Below are 19,754 nucleotides of genomic sequence, written 5' to 3' on the forward strand. Positions count from 1 at the left end.
AATGTTCCTGACCTGATGGCAGTGAAGCATCAGCAGCCAAAGAAAGGGGGCCAAAAATTCAGAGAGAAAAATTCTATAACCAGAACATGGAGATTCGCAGACATAGGTCCTCCCAGCTTCCAGAATTAACTTAATGGGATTCACTTGTGCAAGTTGAGGCAAGTACTCTGATGGTTTTACATCAAGATGGGTACCCATGTTAGTCTGTCTGTAGCAGTAGGAAAGAGCAAGAGTCCCGTGCCACCTTAAAGACTAACAACATTTGTGGTAGGGTAAGAGCTTTCATGAGTAACTGCTCACTAATTCAGATACAGCTGGAACGTGAGCCCGTCTGTCCTATATATTGGAGAGAGGGGCAATATTAGATGCTGAATGACATTAGCAGGCAAATGACAATAGCAGGCGTGATTGGATTAGGTGTGATTAGGACTGAATTGAGACCTAGGTTTCCTGTCTCATCACCAATGCTGGTTTCTCCTCTGCATATCACGCCTAATCCAGTCACACCTGCTATTGTCATTCACCTGCCATTGTAATATGCCTGATAATGTCATTCAGCATCTGAAATCACTCTGCTTTCCAATATACAGGATAGATGGGCTCACATTCTAGTTGTACCTGAAGAAGTGAGCAGTGACTCACGAAAGCTCATACCCTACCACAAATTGTGTTAGTTGTCTATCAGTTGCTATTCAGCAGTCTCTCTTTCTAATCTCCCTTTGAAATTCCTCTGTAAGAGAACTGCTACTTTTAGGTCAGCAACTGAATGTCCCGGAAGGGTAAAATGTTCCCCTGCTGGTTTTTGAATGTTGTGGTTTCTGGTGTCAAGACTTATACCCATTAATTCTTTGTCGAAGGGACTGGCCTGTTTGTCCAAGGAAGGGCATTGCTGGCACGTGATGGCATAAATCACATTAGAGGATGAGCAGGGGTATGAACCTGAGATGGTATGGCTGAGGTTGCTGGGTCCACTGATAGTGTTGCTTATATCTATGTGAGGCTAAAAACCACTTAGCTGTAACGTGGACTCTGGTACCAAGGCCTGCAACAAGCCAAGATGCCAACGTTGCTCTCACATAGAATCCCCTCTCCCCAGAGTTTGTTTCTGAGTGGCAGCAGGAGAATTTAAAAATAAATGGGCCATTGTGCTGATGGAAAACCCAGACGGGGTGGCGTGTTCTATTTCTTTTTGTGATTGGTATATTGTTTGAGAAGGAGGATTTATGGAATCTTGGGAGCAAGAACTGATGGAAGCAACTATTTATTGCTTATTTATTTTAAAGAATTATACTCTCCCTTCCATCTTTCAGCCACTTGATCTCTCCATAATGACTTGCAATGAATTGAAACAATGCAAGAGGAATGACTTCACTGAGGGCCTGTCTCATGGCTTGTTGTGGCAGTGTCGTGGTTAGTGCCAGGAGGCCCCACTTGCTGGGTGACCTTAGCCCAGGCATTCTCTCTTAGCTTGACCTGTCTCACAGGGATGTTGCGTAGGGATCCCAAGTCCCCCCGGGGGGCGGGGAAACCCCCGCTCCAGAGGCCCATTCCCTGGCGCCGCCGGATCGGGCCCCGGGGGGAACTCCTTTCCGATGTGCGCGTCACCCAGAAGTGATGCGGACACGCTGGGCACGCTGGGGGCGGGGCCACGGCCATACAAGGGAAAACTCTATGGTTTTCCCTTGTATGGTCGTGGCCCCGCCCCCAGCGTGCCCGGCGTCATAACGTCACTTCCTGGTGACGTGTGAAGCACGCGCACGCGTGCTCTGGGATCCACCTAGGAGTCCCCCGCCGCCAACGTAAGTTCCACTTGGCAACCCTAATGTTGCGAGGGTACAGCTGAGGAGGGGAGAGCAAAGTGAACTATGCTGAGCTGCTCGGAGGAAGGAAGGAAGGAAGGAAGGAAGGAAGGAAGGAAGGAAGGAAGAAAGGAAGGAAGGAAGGAAGGAAGGATAAATACCACTATAATTAATCTCTTGGTGGCGGAGCGGCTGAGAGAAAAGTGGGTGACATTTTACACAGAGAATGATTAAAATATGGCGTTCTCTGCTGGAGGATGTAGAAGAAGAAGAAGAGATTGGATTTATACCCCACCCTTCGCTCAGAGTTCTCAAAGCGGCTTACAAACTCCTTTCCCTCCCCCTCCCCACAACAGACACCCTGTGAGGTAGATGGGGCTGAGAGAGCTCTTTCAGGGACAGCTCTGACAGAACTACGGCTTGACCAAGGTCATCCAGCAGGTGCAAGTGGAGGATTGGGGAACCAAACCCAGTTCTCCCAGATTAGAGTCCACGCACTTAACCACTACACCAAACTGGTGTATGGCCACAGGAATAGACAGCTTTAAAGGGGGGTTTAGATCGCTTTATGGAGGAGAGGTTTATCAGTGGCTGCTAGCCATGGTGACCGATGGGAACCTCCACATTCAGAGACCCCAAACCTCTGATCCCCAGAGCCAGGAGGCAACGTCAGGGGAAGGCCTCGGCCTCTATGCCCTGTTGTTGGTTGGCCTTCCTGAGGAACTGGTTGGCCACTGTGTGAGACAGGATGCTGGCCAGGGTCTGATCCAGCAGGGCACTTCCTGTGTTCTTAAGCCTCTTCTCTGGTGATGCTGTTGGTTCTGCCCTTTGGTGCGTACAGGGTAAGTTGCCCTTCCAGGAAATATATTATATGGGTGCAACATATTATGTGAATTGCTTATAATTCAGCTAGTGGCAAGAGGCTATAGTTCACTGGTTGAGCACGCTTTGCATGCATATGGTCCAGGTTCAATCATTCCCCAGGATCTCCAGATGAATGGCTGTCCGATGCGGGGAAACAGACCCCGGAGAGCAGCTTCCAGTCAGGCAGTACTGGATTAGGCAGAGTTATGAGGCAGTGCCATATATTCTGCATCAAGGGCTGTGGCTCAGTAGCAGAGCTTCCGCTTAGCTTGCGGAAGGTCCCAGGTCCAATTCTCAGCATCTCCAGTTAAAAGGATCTGGCAGTAGGTGACGTGAAAGACCTCTGCCTGAGACTCTGGAGAGCCTCAGCCATTCTGACCAGACAACATTGATCTTACCTGGGCCAAAGGTCTCATTCAGTGCAAGACAGCTCCCTGCGTATGTGTGCTATTAGCATTAAGCAGAGCCTGCCTGAGTTTTCCGCTGCCACCATGAGAGCTAGAAATTTGTTGATGGATTCTGCCCCATTCCATAGCATGTGGCATACCCATTGTGCTGCTCAAAAGTCCAGATCCTCAGGCTCAGTTAGGATTTCAGGTAAGAAGAGCGGATGTGGTGTGCTAGGGAGAAATGGAGGGGAGGATACGAAGAGGAAAGTGGACTTGGTCGCCAAGATCCCTCACTCTGTCTCCTACCTATGCCCAAGAGGCTGGCACTGCCAAGGCCATCTGCTCCTAAAATTTAACAGCCTGTCTGCCTTGAGAGGCTGCCCAGGAATCCGGCCCCTCCCTAAGTGAACTGGAGTTTCTTATGCAAAAAAGCTCAAGTGATTGGGGTGGGGGTGGAGAATGCAGTGAGGAGCTCCTTTGAAGCCATCGGGGCTGCCTGGGCCAGCCCTCCTGCCGTATCAAATGAGGCGGAGGAGGCATCCTGCCAGCTGCTGCTGTGGCATGTTTTATTCACACAGGATCAGCCCCTGGGCCGTGCTTTTCCCTTTCATGAGCGGCGACCGAAGTAGGCCACAGGCCCCCGTGGCGGGGAAGACTGCCTTCCCATCTGCTTGCCGGCTTCTAGCAACTGGGACCCCCTCGCAGGCTAGGTGGGCGGCTGCTTCCACTGCAGGAGAAATAGCCCTCCTGGAGAGACCGTTCAAAGAAGTTTAGAGCTGGAGATATGGCGGCGGGGGGGGGGGGATAAGACAGCTAGCTGGGAAGGGAGGCTTGGTCTCCAGGTTGGGAAAAGCCTGGAGATTTGGGTGTAGAGCCTGAGGAGGGCGAGATGTGGGGTGGGGAGGAACCTGGGCAGGGTAGGATGCTATAGAGCAGGGGTGTCGAGCTCATTTGTTATGAGGGCCAGATCTGACATAAATGAGACCTTGTTGGGCCAGGCCATGTGTGTCTTAAAATGTAATGCCAGGTAGCGGAGATATAAACTTTATAAAGGACACAAACACAAAGATTTCCTTTTTTTACTTAAAATAAAGACATGCTGCAAACCTACTTTTGATTTATTGACATTCACCACAGAAATCTCATGCTCAGAGTTCTGAGTCTAGGACCCAGGTTAAAACAGGAAATGGCTGAGTGATTAAGAGAGTCTGGCAAAGCAAGCAATGATGCAGCAGCAGCAGAACTGGAAGCAGGAGATGGCCACTGCGGGCTTGATGGAAGCCCTCTGGGGGGCCTGATCCGGCCCCTGGGCCACATGTTTGACACCCCTGCTATAGAGTGCACCCTTCAAAGCAGTCATTTTCTCTAGGGGAACTGACCCCCATAGTGTAGAGATCAGTTGTAATTCTGGGAGATCTCCAGGTCCCACCTGAAGACTGCCAACTCTACTGGTGTCAGCCCAATGTCAGGGTTGTTGTTGTGCTGTCCTATAGGCCGATGAGGTGAGACCAGTCGCAAATGCTTCCGCCCCCCAACTCCCAAGTGCGCTGGACCTGTCCATGTGTGTTTCATGTGACTAGTGCCAAACAAAATGAGACTGCAAGAGATCCGCAATAAAGAAGGATCTGAGATCTCCCTCTAAGAATGATGAAGATGCCAAGATCTCTGAATATTTTAATTTTTTTCTAAAGGCAGTATTGGCAGGCAGCTTGTATGACGACCATGGTATGAGTTAGAGGAGAGGCCCACACTAGGCAATTGTGTATTTTTGAACAGGTCTGCTGGTTCACATGTACAGAAATTGCAGGGTATCTGTTTTGAAAAAGAAGAGCATCAACACGAAGGTTGGTAAGTGGAAATCTGCCCTCACCTGTGCCTTGCTTTACTGTGCTCAGCTGATCCATGTGATGATTTTTCTCTGCACCCGGTGCTGATACTGGAAACCAGCTGAACTTAGGGATGCCAGCCTCCAGGGGATCCCCCCCGGATTACAGCTCATCTCCAGACTACAGAGATCAGTTCCTCTGGAGAAAATGGATGCTTGGGAGGGTGGACTCTTATGGCCATTGTACTCCACTTAGGCCCCTGTCCTCCCCAGGCTCCACCTCCCAAATCTCCAGGAGTTTCCCAGCCTGGATCTGGCAACCCTACTTCTCAACCCCCTGCCAGTGGCCAAGGGGAACCCGGCCACCCTAGCTGAAATGGGTGGGTGGGGGGATGAAATCAGCCAACTGCAGCACAATAAAGCACGGGGGAGGTAAAGGTTCGGTCTCCTTGAGAGCCAGTTTGGTGTGGTGGTTAGGAGCGTGGACTCTAATCTGGGAGAACTGGGTTTGATTCCCCACTCCTCCACATGCAGCTGCTGGCGTGACCTTGGGTCAGTCATATGTTCTTTCAGAGCTGTTCTCTCATGGGCAGTTCTCGAATGAGCTCTCTCAGCCCCACCTACCTCATAGGGTGTGTGTTGTGGGGAGGGGAGGGGAAAGGAGATTGTAAAGTGCTCTGAGACTCCTTTGGGTGGTGAAGGGCGGAGTATAAATCCAATTTCTCCCTCCTCCTTCCCTGTGTGCATGTGCTGTGTTCAAAAGCAGAGTCCCCTTCCCTCCCCCACTGGAGGATCTGGAGAAAAAGGGAAGGAAAACGCACATGCCAGTGTTTCACACCTACCCTCTGCCCTCTCTGCAAGTGAGAATGTTAGCTTCCTGTCAAACTGGGATGCTTTCCCCTAACTGGGCAATCCTAAACAGAAGAGTTGCACCTCTCAAGCCCACTGTCTTCAATGGACTTCAGAAGGGCGAGTCTCTGATTAAGGTTGCACACTCAGAGTTGGCTTGGCAAGCCAGATCCCTTGTGTAAAAGGTACAGTTCCTGGAAGGCTCAGCCCATTTGGATTGGTGTGTGTGTGTGTGTGTGTGTGTGTGTGTGTGTGTGTGTGTGTGTGGTGCTGTCAAGTCACCGTCGACCTATAGCAATCCCAGCAATGCACTTTCAAGGCAAGTGAGAAGCGGAGGTGGTTTGCCATTGCCTTCCTGTGCAGAGCCTTCCTTGGTGGTCTCCTTTCTGAGTACCGACCTTGCTTAGTAGCTTCTGAGATCTGACGAGACAGAGTTATAACATGACACTTTCCCCCCCACCATAAGGATAGTAAAGACTATTTTTGTTGAAAGAAAAACACAACATCTGCTGTGTGCAGTTGCAAGCAATAACACGGCGCAGTGAACCCAGACGCTTTCATCCAAAGCTCTGCTCTTTGTTACATGACAACGAAATAGCCACGTTTCCACTCCACCTTTCCTTCCAGTGCAGGAAGCTCTTGTCAGGAATTCCCAAGAGCCTCCTCCAATTTGCATCTTGAAAAAAAATGCGGCATTTCTCGTTGAAGGCTGTTCTGCAAAGCAATTCTTTTAAAAACATTTTTAAAAAAATCTAAAGAAGATTGCTTCAGAGGGTAGCTGTGTTGGTTTGCAGTAAAACAGTTAGATCTGAGTCCGGTAGCAGCTTAGAGACCAACAAGAGTTCCAGGGTGTACGCTTTCGAGAGTCATAGCTCCCTTCGTTAGACACAAGTCGCAATGGAGGTCTCTGAATCCTGACTGGGATATAAGGACTCAGGGACCTCCATTCCAACTTGTATCTGATGAAGGGAGTTTTGACTTGAAAGCTTCTACCCTGATACTCTTGTTGGTCTCTAAGGTGCTCCTGGATCCAAATCTAAAGAAGAGATCTGTGCTAAGTTTCACCTGGCATTGGCAGCATCTTGATCTTTCAACCAGCAGGGTCTCGGCAGCAACAAAAAAAAAAACATAAGCTGGAGTTCCTAGGACCAAGGATGGTTTTATTTTCAATATCCAGGCAAAACAGAGCTAAATGGCACCTTATTTAGCAAATTTGGCCTGATGGAAACACCACCCCGAGGCCCCAGCAAGATACCCGGGTCCTTCCAAGCCTTCCTTCAAGTCCACTGACGTCCGTCGCTGGGGCTGCTTTTTGGAGTCATCCCTTTGAGATTCTGGGTGGGCTCATGCTTTTCCGTGCTGGTGTCTTGGCCCCGTGTGAGGCATGCAGTCCGTAGCCTACCTGCCTCCCCGCAGAGATATCCCCTCCCCCAGGATCTAGCCGGCTCTGAATGCAAGAGTGGAAACAGCCCATGTTGCCCCAACCAGTAAGGGTCATCTCAGTCCCAGTTGGAGCGGAAGCATTCCATTGGCTCAGGCTGCACAGAGGGCGGAGCTACTGTGAACTGGAGGAAAGGGGCTTGATGTCGTACATTTTCATATAGGAGAGGAGCTGCTCGGGGACTTCGGCTAACACATCCTTAGCCAGGCGCGCCATGCTTAACACCTGGTTCCCTGAGTGATCAATGTAGTCTCGGAAGGGCACAAACTGTAACAGCAGGAAAGTCAGAGAAATGTTAAGTGAGGTAAGTGCTACATTAGATCCATCCATCTTTCCCCGATCCATCCCAACACACCTTGGTGTCAATGGCAGCTGGCAGACAACAGACTGAACCCAGCTCTCCCAACCATCTATTTGGGCAAACAGGGCTGGCTCCAGCTTATTTTGCACCCTAGGCGATGATCCCTTCTGCCCCCCCCCCCCGGTGCGCCCACCAATTTTCAAAAATAAATGCATTTTAGGAAGAATAAAAAACACAAATAATCAAGAAACTCCCAGAGTACGGGGCCGGGTGCAGTTTGGTGCCCCTAAGGGCCGTCCCGCTCTAGGCGATCGCCTAGTGAGTGAGCCGACCCTGTGGGCAAAAGTGTTAGGCCTGGATCCTACACTTTCTGCTACCTCTGAAGTATGTTCTTGTTCGGGTCACCTCCCTCTCAAGTACTGCGAAGTATTTTCATTCACGTTTCCTAAACCTACTAGACATCCACGTAAGTAAAACAACAGCCAAGCAAAACAACAGCTCAGCTGCCATGCAAGTTATTTGCAAGAATCAGTTAAGATTAGAGGAGGCTTGCCATTAGCTTAGTGTCCACTCAATCAGTTTAGGTTCGTCACTGCTTAAACAGAACAGTTTCAACAAGCTGGTCACTTTTTCAATCCTCTCTTTTCAAGCTAGGAATACGTATATTCAGGGGTCATTTCGTAGAAAAAGAGCTAGGGGGACTCATTAGCATAACTCATTAGCATATGCCACACCCCCTGACATCACCGGAAGTGTGTCCTCCCCACAGCCGGCGGCGACCTCCAGCGGGCACCAGCAGGGAGCTCCAGGCCCCGCCCTCCCGCACCTCACCCGGGGGGATGGCGTCCCCCCGCGTCCCCCCCCCAAATGACCCCTGCGTATATTTATATATATTCAAGATGGGTGTGCCTCTTATCAGTATTAAGGGTGACAGGTATAGCCAGGGGCAGAAATCTCTGCATCCCTGTCATCTCTTTGGGACTTTGAAAGATGGGCAGTTATTGTAGAGTCTTTACTATCATTTTAGCAGATATTACCCAAATAGCTGAGTAAAGAAACCGATGAATGAAAGGAAATCAAGGGAAAATATCCTCTCTCTTCCCATCCCGACGCCTGGCAATGAATACTGAAGGGTCTCCCTGAGGTCATGAGATCATCAGGACTCTTGCCCATAACCACAATAGTCGTATCAACATCATTTCAGACTGCTGTGTTTGTTTTATGTGCTTCTATGCCCTGACTTTTTTTTTTAAATCAACCTGATTTTATTTATTCATTGTATTGCTTTTTTATTGACTAGTTTTAATTGTTTCTCTTTATTCGTCCTATTGTTTTGGTTGTGAGCCACCTCAAACAGGTCCGGAAAGGCAGCATACACATTTGCTAAATAAATAAATTGTATTATTATTAAGAATTAAGAGCCCTAGCATCTCACGCTTCAGGTGGCCTCCAACGGTCAACAAGCCTAAAGAGAAAGAAGCCCAGGAAACAACCTGCACGAACCTCTTCTGGTGAACCCCTGTCCCCGCACATCACCTGGAAGCGTTACCTGCACAATGTCTCTCTCTGCGTAGCGCCCCCTGGAGGAGACTCGCACCTCATCTCCATCTAGCTCTTCCATGGCTGTGGATGACACAATCGTAAGGCTAAGGTCTGCTGCCACTCTCCTGGCTCTGCCGCCGCCCTCCCCCAACAATAGGGTTCGTTTCAGAGCACTAACGCCTGCATGTGCTCTGGGATCCAGGAAGCACAGACAGGAGACAAAGCATCAGCTCCAGTGGATGGGTCTCCACAGTCAGGTGGACTTATTTGGCCACATGGCCGACTGGTGCTTTGGCACATGGGCGCAAAGTGCCAGAGTGGGGGCTACCTGCTGTGATACCAGGTCACCCTATAGGCGCATCAAAGCAGCAAGACAGTTGCCTTGGTTCACCCATTCTGGATTTGTAGTGTATCTAGATAAGGTCAAAACTTACCCAAAAAATCAGCAGGGCCAACTCCCACAATGATGATGGACATGGGCAAAGAAGAAGCCTGTGTGTGGGGGAAAACATTATTGCCTGAGCGGCACCCTGCACAATGTCTTCCTGTTTCACAAACATGTACGTACACCCCTGTTCCTGAGTAGAACAGATAACGATGAACGACAGAGTATAGATATAAACAAGTAAATAACCTGTTACTTCCCCACTGCGCAAGTCAAGCTACTCTGATCCTGCCTCCTTATATGGGGTGGCGTCATCTTAATTTCAGCCCATATTCCAGTCAGCCATGCTATAGCTCTGTTAAGACACTCCGCTATAAAGCCGTGAGGTTGGTGATAACAGTTCCACATTTGCCAATGTGTTAGCTTAGCCAGTTACATATCTGCCTGCCACATTATGTCCCCTCCAATTGTCAATCAGTGGGTTTCGTTATTCAGGTATCTACATTTCCTTCCTGCTCCATCCCAAGGACAAATTACGGTACCAAATTTTACTATCACAACAATCCTGTGTGGAAGTCTATTGTTAACTGACAGGCTGACAGACTTTGAGTGAACATAGATCTCTCCACATGCCAGGCCATAGAGAGCAAGGAGCCCAGTGGGACCAGGGAATACAACTCAAAGAGGAGAAGAAGAAGACAAAGAGGAAGAAGAAAAAGAGGAGAAGGAAGAGGAGGAGGAGATTGGATTTATACCCCGCCCTTCACTCGGAGTCTCAGAGCAGCTTACAAATTCCTTTCCCTTCTCCTCCCCACAACAGACACCCTGTGAGGTAGGTGGGGCTGAGAGACCTCTGACAGAAACTACCCTTTCAAGGACAGCTCTGACAGAACTATGGTCATCCAGCAGGTGCAAGTGGAGGAGTGGGGAATCAAACCTGGTTCCCCCAGGTTAGAGTCCGCTCACTTAACCACTACTCCAAACTGGCTTATGCAGTGCACATTAACATGAAAGCTGCCTTTCTATCCAGGTTAATACTGTCTGTCCTGGGCAGCCCCAGGATCTTGGACAGAGATCTTTCACATCACCTACTACCTGATCCTTTTAATGGGAAATGCCAGGGATTGAACCTGGGACTGCCTGCCCCCTGCCACAGCCCCTCAGTAACACATACCAGTATGTTTCTCTTGTAATAATGGGAGCCAGGATAGTTTAATGGACAAAGAACAGGACTTGATCTGCCCTTAGTAGAGAGAGGGTTAAAAATTGTTTCTTGATTCAGTGGGATAAACCAATATCTCCCAGGCTTAGCGCTGAATACCTGCATTCATTAATGGATCCTTTCAAAAAAAGGTACTTTCCCCCCAGAATCTAGCAGGGGATGGGACTTATGAGAGCTATGTAACCCCCCCCCCCAACCCTCTGGACCCCCACGTCACACCACTCAGACCCAACCCCAACATCAAATGATTTACCCAACTCCATGGGCTTCAGGGTGACCAGTACCCTTGGGATTTTGTTCCCTACCAGCACCCCCCTCTTGGCAGCCTGACAGGAAGAGGTCACAAAGGGGACCTTCCTTGACTGCTGTCGTGCAAGTCAGTTTTGGGAAGAGGGAGATTGCTGAGCTGCCCCGTGTGGCTTAGAAGGTAACACCCAGAGCTCTCCTGCACTCCCCTAAGCCTAGAGGCTGTTCTTGCCTCCCAATGTGCCGAGAGAAGGACCCGACTCACAGCCACAATGGCCTCCTTCGTTTGGAGCATGTCAGAGATGACTCCGTCTGTGATGATGAGGAGGACGTAATACTGTGATCCATCGCTAACCTCACCAGCTGACCTGTGGAAGAGTGGAAAGGGCCCAAAGGTCATTTCAGCGTTTCCTTACAACAGCCCAGTAAGGCAGGTCTTGTTATTGTCATCTTGCAAAGGGGGGGGGGGGACAAGATGGAATGAGATTGGCAGGGCTAAGGCCCCCTGCTGAGTTTGTGGCAGAGGCAAGATCTGAACGGGGGACTTTTCAGTCTACAGATTAGAAATCCGTTCAGCCCGGCATCCTTTCCCCAGCACTGGCCATCCAGATACTTCTAGGATGCTTTCAGGACACAAAGACAAGAGCCCTCCCCTGTTTGTCCAAGAGACCTGGTGTTTGTAGCTATACTGCTTTTGAATATGGAGGTTCCATTTTGCCACCAGGGCTCTTGATAGACTAATCCTCCATGAATCCATCTAGTCCTTTAATAAAAAAAGGCCATATACTTTATCAGCACACCTTATGGTAGTGAATTCCCTAATGTAAAATAGGCAAAGAAATTGTTTATTTTGTCTTTGATTAATCTACTGCTAGTCAATTTCACTGAGTCACTCCAAGGTCTTAAATTATGCAAAAAAAAAAGCTCTCTAATAGCTACCAAGTAGCTATGTACGTAATAATTAAAGGGCAAAGGAGTCCCCTCTAGCTCAGGAGCAAACAAGCTGATTTCTGATGGGGCACGGGAGGGCAGGTAATATGCTTGTGGGGTGCTGAGCTGTTCTGAGAAATCAGGATGACTGGTTAGATCTTCTACTTGCTTGTCGCCTGAAGCTGCTTTGGGCCATTTCAAACATAAATCTCAGCAGGTATGTGACAGTCTAGTTCTGCTAATGTCAAGGCTATTAAGTTAGTGGAACTGATTTTTTGTTTCATTTTTTTTTTTAAAGTTACAGTAAGCTGTTGTGCCAGGAAAGACCTCATTGTGTCCAATCATCTATTTCTGCTGGCGGAAGGTATAGTCTGAGCCACAGAAGGTAAGCCTAAATGTATGCCCGTGCAATCATTTTAACTGACAAATGTGGTAATAATGTCGCTAACAAATGCATTTTCAAAAAGCAGGATGTGATAAGCACTTCTAGTTGCACAAAAACCATGCAATCTTTTTTTTTTTGCCATCAAGTTGCAGCCAACCAATCGTGACCCCAGAGGGTTTTCAAGGTAAGAGATGTTCAGAGGTGGTTTGCCATTGCTTGCCTCTGTGTAGCGACCCTGGACTTCCTTGGGAGTCTCCCATCCAAATACTGACCACAGTGATCCTTGCATAAACAGAACATGGCTGACTTTGTAATGAAACTCCACTGACATTTTGCTGGCTACACACCAGCAGACCTTCAGAAACGTCAGCCCAGAGTTTAGGGGCTCAGAGCCAGTCAGGAAGAGAGATTTTATCTGGCCTTATTTCCCCACTCCCCACTTACTGGGCAACCTGATTGATGACAGGTGCAAAGTTGGTGGGTCCGTATAGCTGCACGGTACGCAAGCTTTGGAAATAGGATTCCAGCACTCCCTCGATGCCCACGCAGCTGGGGTTATCCGGATTGTGGTTCTGGGGAGAGAATGGTGCAGAGTCAGCAAGCAGGACAGGGAAGCCTCCGGAGGTACCGATGTCATGTGTGGTTTATGTGTACGCACCCACACAAGTGTCACATGTGGGACACTTTTCTAAGCCCTTGTCAGAGAAAATTACTTGCATTTCTAAAAAGAAAATGAGGACTAGAAACTTTAAAAAAAATTCTCAGGGCTCTGACAAAAGATCCTGTTTTGCGGCTGCACTTGCATGATCTCAGCCACACAAATGTCTCCATGCCTCTGCCAGTTATAAAGGCCACAAACAGCAAATGACTGAGTATTGGAATTGTTCCTTCAACTTGACTCTGTTGGTGTTAACTTAAAGACAGAGAGGCTCAAGAAATCAGGTGCCAAGGCTTATGATAGCTTGGAAGCCAAACCATTTGAGCTAGCAGCCTTTCCCACCAGCCTCAGAGCCTACAGCTGTGGTTACTTATTTGCTGAGAGGAAATCACTCTGTACATGCTCTGGGTCACTCTCTTGAGTTTCAGAGATGAACCTCAGCTTTGAAATCATTGAGTCCTGGCACCAGTTAAGCCTTGCAGCCTATTGTCCATGCTAGTCCTAACGGCCCCCCACCCCCACCCAACACACTAAAAGACCAGATTGTTTTGACTTTGCTCAAGACCTTTGGTCAAAGGAGAATAAGAATGAAAGGAAAGGTAAAAGACCAGAAAAGTGGGTGCTTCCTTCACACTGAACCAAGCGAAAGGATATTTCTACTGGAGTTCATTAATACTCGTGATCTTCAGAAGAGTGTGTCTTTGATGTCTAATTATGACATGTTTGTTATTTGTAGAGCTGCAAAATTAATTGAGAGCGTGTTTTGTAGTGACAAATAAAATTAACAGTAACAAGCTTTTTCCCTTTTCTTACTCTGTCTGATCTGCAAGATGTTACTATGACAATACAGTAATAACCAATTGGGAAAACAATAACATCCAAGCTGACTGAATAATGGCCAAGGATAAGTCCTGATATCCAGAACACATCCTGAGACACCACTCTGTTGCAAGAAAGATCCGCAGAGAGTTCTACAAAAAAATGATTCCATAAGATGCTGCACTATAATAGATTGGACCAATGGTTCCTCTAACCGACTGCTGACTACCTTGACTGACACCATTTTCAGGATCTGGGATAGAGGCCTCTCCCAGGCCTATTACTTGAGGTCTTTTTAAATGAAGATGTCTCAGGGAGTGAACTTGGGACCAAATGCATGCAAAGCAGCTGTTCAATCACTACAGCCCCTCCCCTTGCCAAGGAAAGCCCATACCTACCAAAGGGAACTGGTGGGACACTTTGCCATCTGGAGGGACTTTGGCTCCAAAGCCGTAGGCGGGGAAGAGTTTGTCACTGTCATAATCCTGGATGATCTCGCCAACTGCCTTCAATGCCATGGCGTAGGAGCTGAGCTGGTATGGGCTCATGTAATGGAGGGAGGTGGGCTGTGAGGGATTCCCTGTGTGAAGGAAAAGAAAACAGTCCAGTGGCACTTTTCAGATCATTTATTTCAGTATCAACATGCGCGAGTCAGAGCTCACCTGTGAGGTTTTGGGAACCTTACACACCCCTTACAATTTTGCCTTCCCACATCCAGGACACAGAACACTGGGAAACCATTCAGAAAAACAACTAAACAACAGAAACCACCCTTCACCTTAGCAAGCACCGACACTCCTTTGACATGGGCTTGACTGTCCCCACAGAACCTGATGATTTCTCACCATGACTCCCTCTAATCCTTCTTTCCAGCCATTGGCTCTCAGTGCCTCCATATTCTTTTTCAACAGCTCCACTGAGGGGTGGGCAGATGTCCTCTGTTTCAGAGGGCAGTCTTCTTTTATGAGATCTGCCCTCTGAAATATCTGGGTTCTGCTTCTGTCCACTAGAACTGGCTGAAGCTTTTTTTTTAAAAAAAATAAACTTTTCGAAACATTTGAGTGACAGGTTGTCAGTCAAGGAAGAAAGCTCTGCGTGCTGCCTCAGACACAGCTGGCACTACGGTGAGCTGTATTTCTATTTAAATTATAGTAATTACATGTAAATGCGTGTAAATTAGCATCAACAAATCTTGTGAAAAATCTGTCCCTTCTAATTTGTTGAGGGCTCTTTTTCTCTTTGGGTCACCCATGGCTGGTCACCCTAGGTCCATTCCTCGCCTCCCCGGTTCCCAGGACAGTGGGACGGAGGGCGACCTCCCCCCCCCCACACACACACACAATTCCAGTGTGGTTTCCTACTCCCAGATTGTTGGAAGGGAGGCACTGCCTCAAACCCAGGGGTAGCTGCTTAAAGGTCTCTGCTTCTGGCCAAGGGTCCTTGGCTGCCTGGTTACCAGCAGCTAAGCTGTCACTCGGTTCCCATAGCGACTCACTGGTGTGCTGCACTCACCGTTGGAGGCCGTGAAATCAATGGCGACTGTGAAATTCAACTGTGTCCTAGGGGGTGGGGGTAGAGAGGAGAGAAAGAGAGAGAAATAGATGCCGCCATCCTTGCCAGTCCCCTCAAACACTCCCAACTGTCTCCTCCCTTGTGCTGCCACCCTGTAAATATCACCAATATCACAGGGTCTCCTGTCAGGAACCTAAAACATCACAGGCCCTCTCCACTTATAACTATTCCCTCAGAACATCTCCCCTGGCATATAACAACTCAGTGCTTCAAACACCATTTTGTTTTGCCTCCCTGCCTGTGGCCAAAGCCCCCCTCAGCCCGCTGTCTGTACTCCCCCTCCCTCAGAAGCCAAGAAGAAGCTGGCCCAGGATTGTGGGTGCAGGGAGTCAGGGACCTAGGAAGCAGAGCCAGGCTTTGCCACTGACGCACCCGCCTCGAATATAATCGACAAAGGTGAATTCGGACTGCACCGTAAACGACAGAAGGGTCACCTGGAGAGAAAAGACAGACAGGAAAGATGTCTTGTGAGAGATGGCGGACAAGATAGTCATGGACAGGGAGGGAGGCAAGTTTGGGATCAGGTATGGAGCAGCGTAACAGAGATGGGGATTCAGAAGGGCTTTTTCTTTCCAGAGATCATTTTTTGTTCATTTGTTTGGGTGTGTAGGGGGAGGTGATTTCACTTCCTGTTACCAGAAGCAAATTGGATCAATTTCTATGGCAGAAACTTGCAAAGGCTATATTTGTTGTTGTTCACTTGCAAAGGTTGTATTTGTTGTTGTTCAGTCGCACGACCCCATGGACCAGATCACGCCAGGCCCTCCTGTTTTCCGCCGTCCTCTGAAGTTGACTCAATTTCATGTTCATTGCATCTATGACACTGTCTAACCATCTCATCCTTTGCCGTCCCCGTCTTCTTTGACCTTCAATCTTTCCCAGCATCAGGGTCTTCTCCAATGAGTGCTCCCTTTTCATTTGGTGGCCAAAGTAGTTGAGCTTCAGTTTCATTATCTGGCCTTCCAGGGAACAGTCAGGGTTGAGTTCTTTTAGGGTTGACTGATTTGAGCTTCTTGCAGTCCAAGCCCCCCCCCCCATCCTCCTTTCCTCCCCTGCAGTGCCTGCCTCTCCTTACTTCCCAGCCACATCCGGGAGACTCAAACCCAGCCCAAGGAACACTTTTCTTCTATTTCCTCCTCCAGTTGGAAGAGCAGCTTTCAAATAGAACTACCACACTGCCGAAGGGGGGCAGCCTCTGGTGCCACCCTGATACACTATATGCGCCCTACAGCTATGCAGCTCCATCTGTCTCCTAGTCACAGGGCCGTAGCCAGGATTTTTCGTTCTATGGGGGAAATTAGTTCTCTTGTGGGGCATCCATTATGCTTATACTTAGACTTAAAAATAATAAATAACTGGAGATATTTGAGAGTGGAGCCTGAGGAGCACAAGGTTTGGGGAGGGGAGGGACTCCAATGGAATACAATGCCATAAAGGCCACCTGGAGATCTGGTGTAATGACAGGGGATCTCCAGCCACCACCTGGAAATTGGCAAGTCCAGGAGAGAGAGATTGGTTTCCCCCACATCACCAAAAAAACCCACTCCCCCCCCCCGGCAATGGAAAGTTATGGGAGAGAGAAAGACTGGCTTCCCCACCACCACCACCACCATCACCATGCCCCCCCTCTCTCCTTCCCCAGCCTGCCCCCCAGCAGCAGGGAGGCTGGGGAAGGAAAGCTGCCATGCTGCTTCCGGTCAGTTTCACTCCCCTCCTTTCAGCTGTTAAACCTAACAGCTGATCCACAGGGAGTGAAGCTGACCGGAAGCTGCAGAGCAGCTTCCCTTTCTTTCTCCAGCCTCACCGCTGCTGCGGGGCTAGGTGCACTTGGGGTGGGGGTATCTGGCATTATCTGGTGGTGGGGCAGGGCTCGTGGGTGGTGGGGCTCTGCCCCTAAATGTCCCACCATGGCTACGGGCCCGCCTAGTCATATAAAAATGTGACCACACATCAGATTACTCACCACACAGTTTGGGCAGGGGACCCCGACCTGTGTCAGATGTAATACAGTCACACGTGAGTGGTGGGTTCTCAATTCCTGCATGTGAGGTGCTTGATGAGGATCAGGACCATGGTACATGGAGAAGTGGTTTGAGCATCCTCCTTGCATGCATACTTTTCCCTGCCTGAAACAGCCCTAGGGTTGCAGTGGGGCATGTTGGGGAAACCCACATGTTTTTTCACACTGCAAACTGCCTTGGACCATGAAGAAGGCAGAATACAAATGTTTTAATAAGTACAACTCAGGCTTGTTTTAGGTTGGGAAAAGCATTTAGGAGAGAAGGAAGAAGCCCTTTTCCCACATGCCCCATCATCTTGATGGGGAACCAAGAACTAAGGAGAACCCACAACTCATGTGTGACTATGTTATGTCTGACACAGTGTGGGGACTCAGACGCAACCTGTATTCAAGTTCAGTTTACTTTGATACAAGATCAGCTCACATTAAACCTGTGTACTCCTAGACATACTGAACTTTTATATGGACATATCCATTTATAGAATGGTTTTGCTGTTTGTGTTTCATAGGTATGCTCTGCTCTGACTAATCCAGATTAACTACCACATCTTGATTCAGTACCTACAATCACTATAAAACCAATCCGAATCTCCACTCCATTCCTTTTAAATCACTCTTTTACCACCCTGATTTTGAGCACAATAGTATCCCCAAAGAGATGCTAAGGGCTATAACCTAATCCCCAAATAGCCTTGAGTACGCCTCCTTATTTCACTCATTCGTACACAGCCCTGTGAGGAAGGCTGTACCAGTACCATTTTAACAGGTAGGAAAACTGAGGCTTGCTGAATACTGTGCTACAAGTGCTGGTCTTATTGGTTCAAGCCAAGCATTTCAGAAAAGGGACAATATTGGCTCTCAAGTAATAGAGGGAGGGGTGGCAGGAAGGAGGGGGGGAAATTATACTCACAGTGCCCGAGTTAACATATTTCTTTTTCTTGCATTTCTTCCTAGGATTCAAAACCTAGTGTTGGAGCAGAAGGGATAGCTGAGTCTTCTCCAGTCCTGAGTCACAGCCATCATTTTGTGTCTTAACCCGCCATTACCAGTGTTACTTCTATGGGCAACCCCTAACTCAGTTCCACAGCCCCCATCTTCTCATCCCAGGAATCACACATCCAATCCTGCCTCTTCCACAAAGGCAGGGATATCCACCTTTTCGTAAAAGCTGGGGACTGCTAATTTATTTACTTAATTAATAAAGTAATGGTGCTCAATAGAACTTATATTACATATAATCCTTGTTATCTGTATCAATACAAGTACTACAAAAGACAATATTGTCTACTTCTTACCACAACCCATTGAAACATCAACCGCATGTTCTATTACACAATGCAGCAGGTGAAAGATTCTGACAGGGTCCCGGTTTACTTTCAGCCCGTTTCTTTGTCTATAAGCCTGCAATCTGGTGTGCCTACCACATTTTAACCATTGTCTGTCCATCTGTCTGTCTCCTGTTTATTTCACCCTTCCTTCAAGGAACTCAAAGCAGCATACATGGTTCTCCCTTTGAGAATTTATCCTCACAACAACCCTATGAGGTGGGTTAGGCAGCAAGTATGACTGACCCAAGGTCATCCATTGAGCTTTATGGCAAGATGGAGATTTGAACTCAACTCTTGCCAGCACTCAAACCACCACACCACTTTGTGGTACCTGCAGCTTTATTTATTTATTTCATTACACTTCTATACCGCCCTCTCCACAAGCAGGCTCAGGGCGGTGCACAACAAATTCGAATCAAATACATTAAACAATTGAAAATCCCAATAACATAAAACCTACATGGTGCCATAATACAACTTTCTGACCCCCCAATTTACATAAGCAATAGGGGGAGAGGGGGTGAAAAGCACTCCTTGAACCAGGGACTTCCAGTAGGTGTTTGTCTCCTGAGCGAAATGCTCTCCAGGGGACATACCAGGGGAAGAAAAACATATTTTCAAGTCACAAGATACTGAGATAACATCGCATCATTTTGAGGGGATGTTGTACATTATAATGCTGTACATAAGGCCCTGGCTCCCCCTGAATGCATGTGCATTCCTTAACCACGAAACCGTTACTACTAGATGGTGAACAGCTTCTTACATTACATATCCTGGCCATCTGTGAGAAGATCTGCTTGAGAAAGGAATGACACCGGAGAACAGAATTGCCGGATATTCTGCTTGCTATTGATCACATTTCCATCCTATTTAGTCCTTTCTAGCCTGCCTGCTCTGGCTCTAATGCTTCCAAGTCTGCAGTGGTTCTTTGCTTGGGCAAAAGTCAGGCTCCAGTCTTGCTTCTGTGACTCCCTAGTTCATGTCAAGGGCTTCTCTGTGTCTCTTCGAGGCAAGGGCTTCTCTGTGTCCCTTCAAGTCTGTCAGCTTCCCATTAAAAAAAAAATCTGCATAGCAAATAAAATCTCCAGTAGCCATTCAGAAGCCTTGCTGGCCAAAACCCACCCACTGCCCCAAAACTTGGCGGGTGCCACAAAAGGTGATGGAGCACCATACTGG

At 48.3% G+C, this 19,754-nt stretch overlaps 1 protein-coding gene across 1 annotated transcript in view; it reads right to left on the reverse strand.

Annotated features, from left to right (window-relative positions):
• Nucleotides 1–7,281: 7,281 nt before the first annotated feature.
• The window catches only part of CPNE9 (copine family member IX), an 81,619-nt gene continuing 69,146 nt past the window's right edge, over nucleotides 7,282–19,754 (reverse strand). Inside the window, exons 13-21 of the mRNA XM_015421535.1 lie at nucleotides 18,158–18,211; nucleotides 15,600–15,661; nucleotides 15,168–15,214; nucleotides 14,054–14,235; nucleotides 12,623–12,750; nucleotides 11,129–11,231; nucleotides 9,445–9,502; nucleotides 9,018–9,091; nucleotides 7,282–7,434 (exon numbers count right to left, since the gene is read on the reverse strand). Of these exons, the coding sequence (XP_015277021.1) occupies nucleotides 7,282–7,434; nucleotides 9,018–9,091; nucleotides 9,445–9,502; nucleotides 11,129–11,231; nucleotides 12,623–12,750; nucleotides 14,054–14,235; nucleotides 15,168–15,214; nucleotides 15,600–15,661; nucleotides 18,158–18,211 (861 nt within the window). The remainder of the gene's footprint in view (nucleotides 7,435–9,017; nucleotides 9,092–9,444; nucleotides 9,503–11,128; nucleotides 11,232–12,622; nucleotides 12,751–14,053; nucleotides 14,236–15,167; nucleotides 15,215–15,599; nucleotides 15,662–18,157; nucleotides 18,212–19,754) is intronic.

Source organism: Gekko japonicus, unplaced genomic scaffold (genome assembly GCF_001447785.1).
Source record: "Gekko japonicus isolate JY-2015 unplaced genomic scaffold, Gekko_japonicus_V1.1 scaffold1237, whole genome shotgun sequence".
In the NCBI taxonomy this organism is placed as follows: Eukaryota; Metazoa; Chordata; class Lepidosauria; order Squamata; family Gekkonidae; genus Gekko; species Gekko japonicus.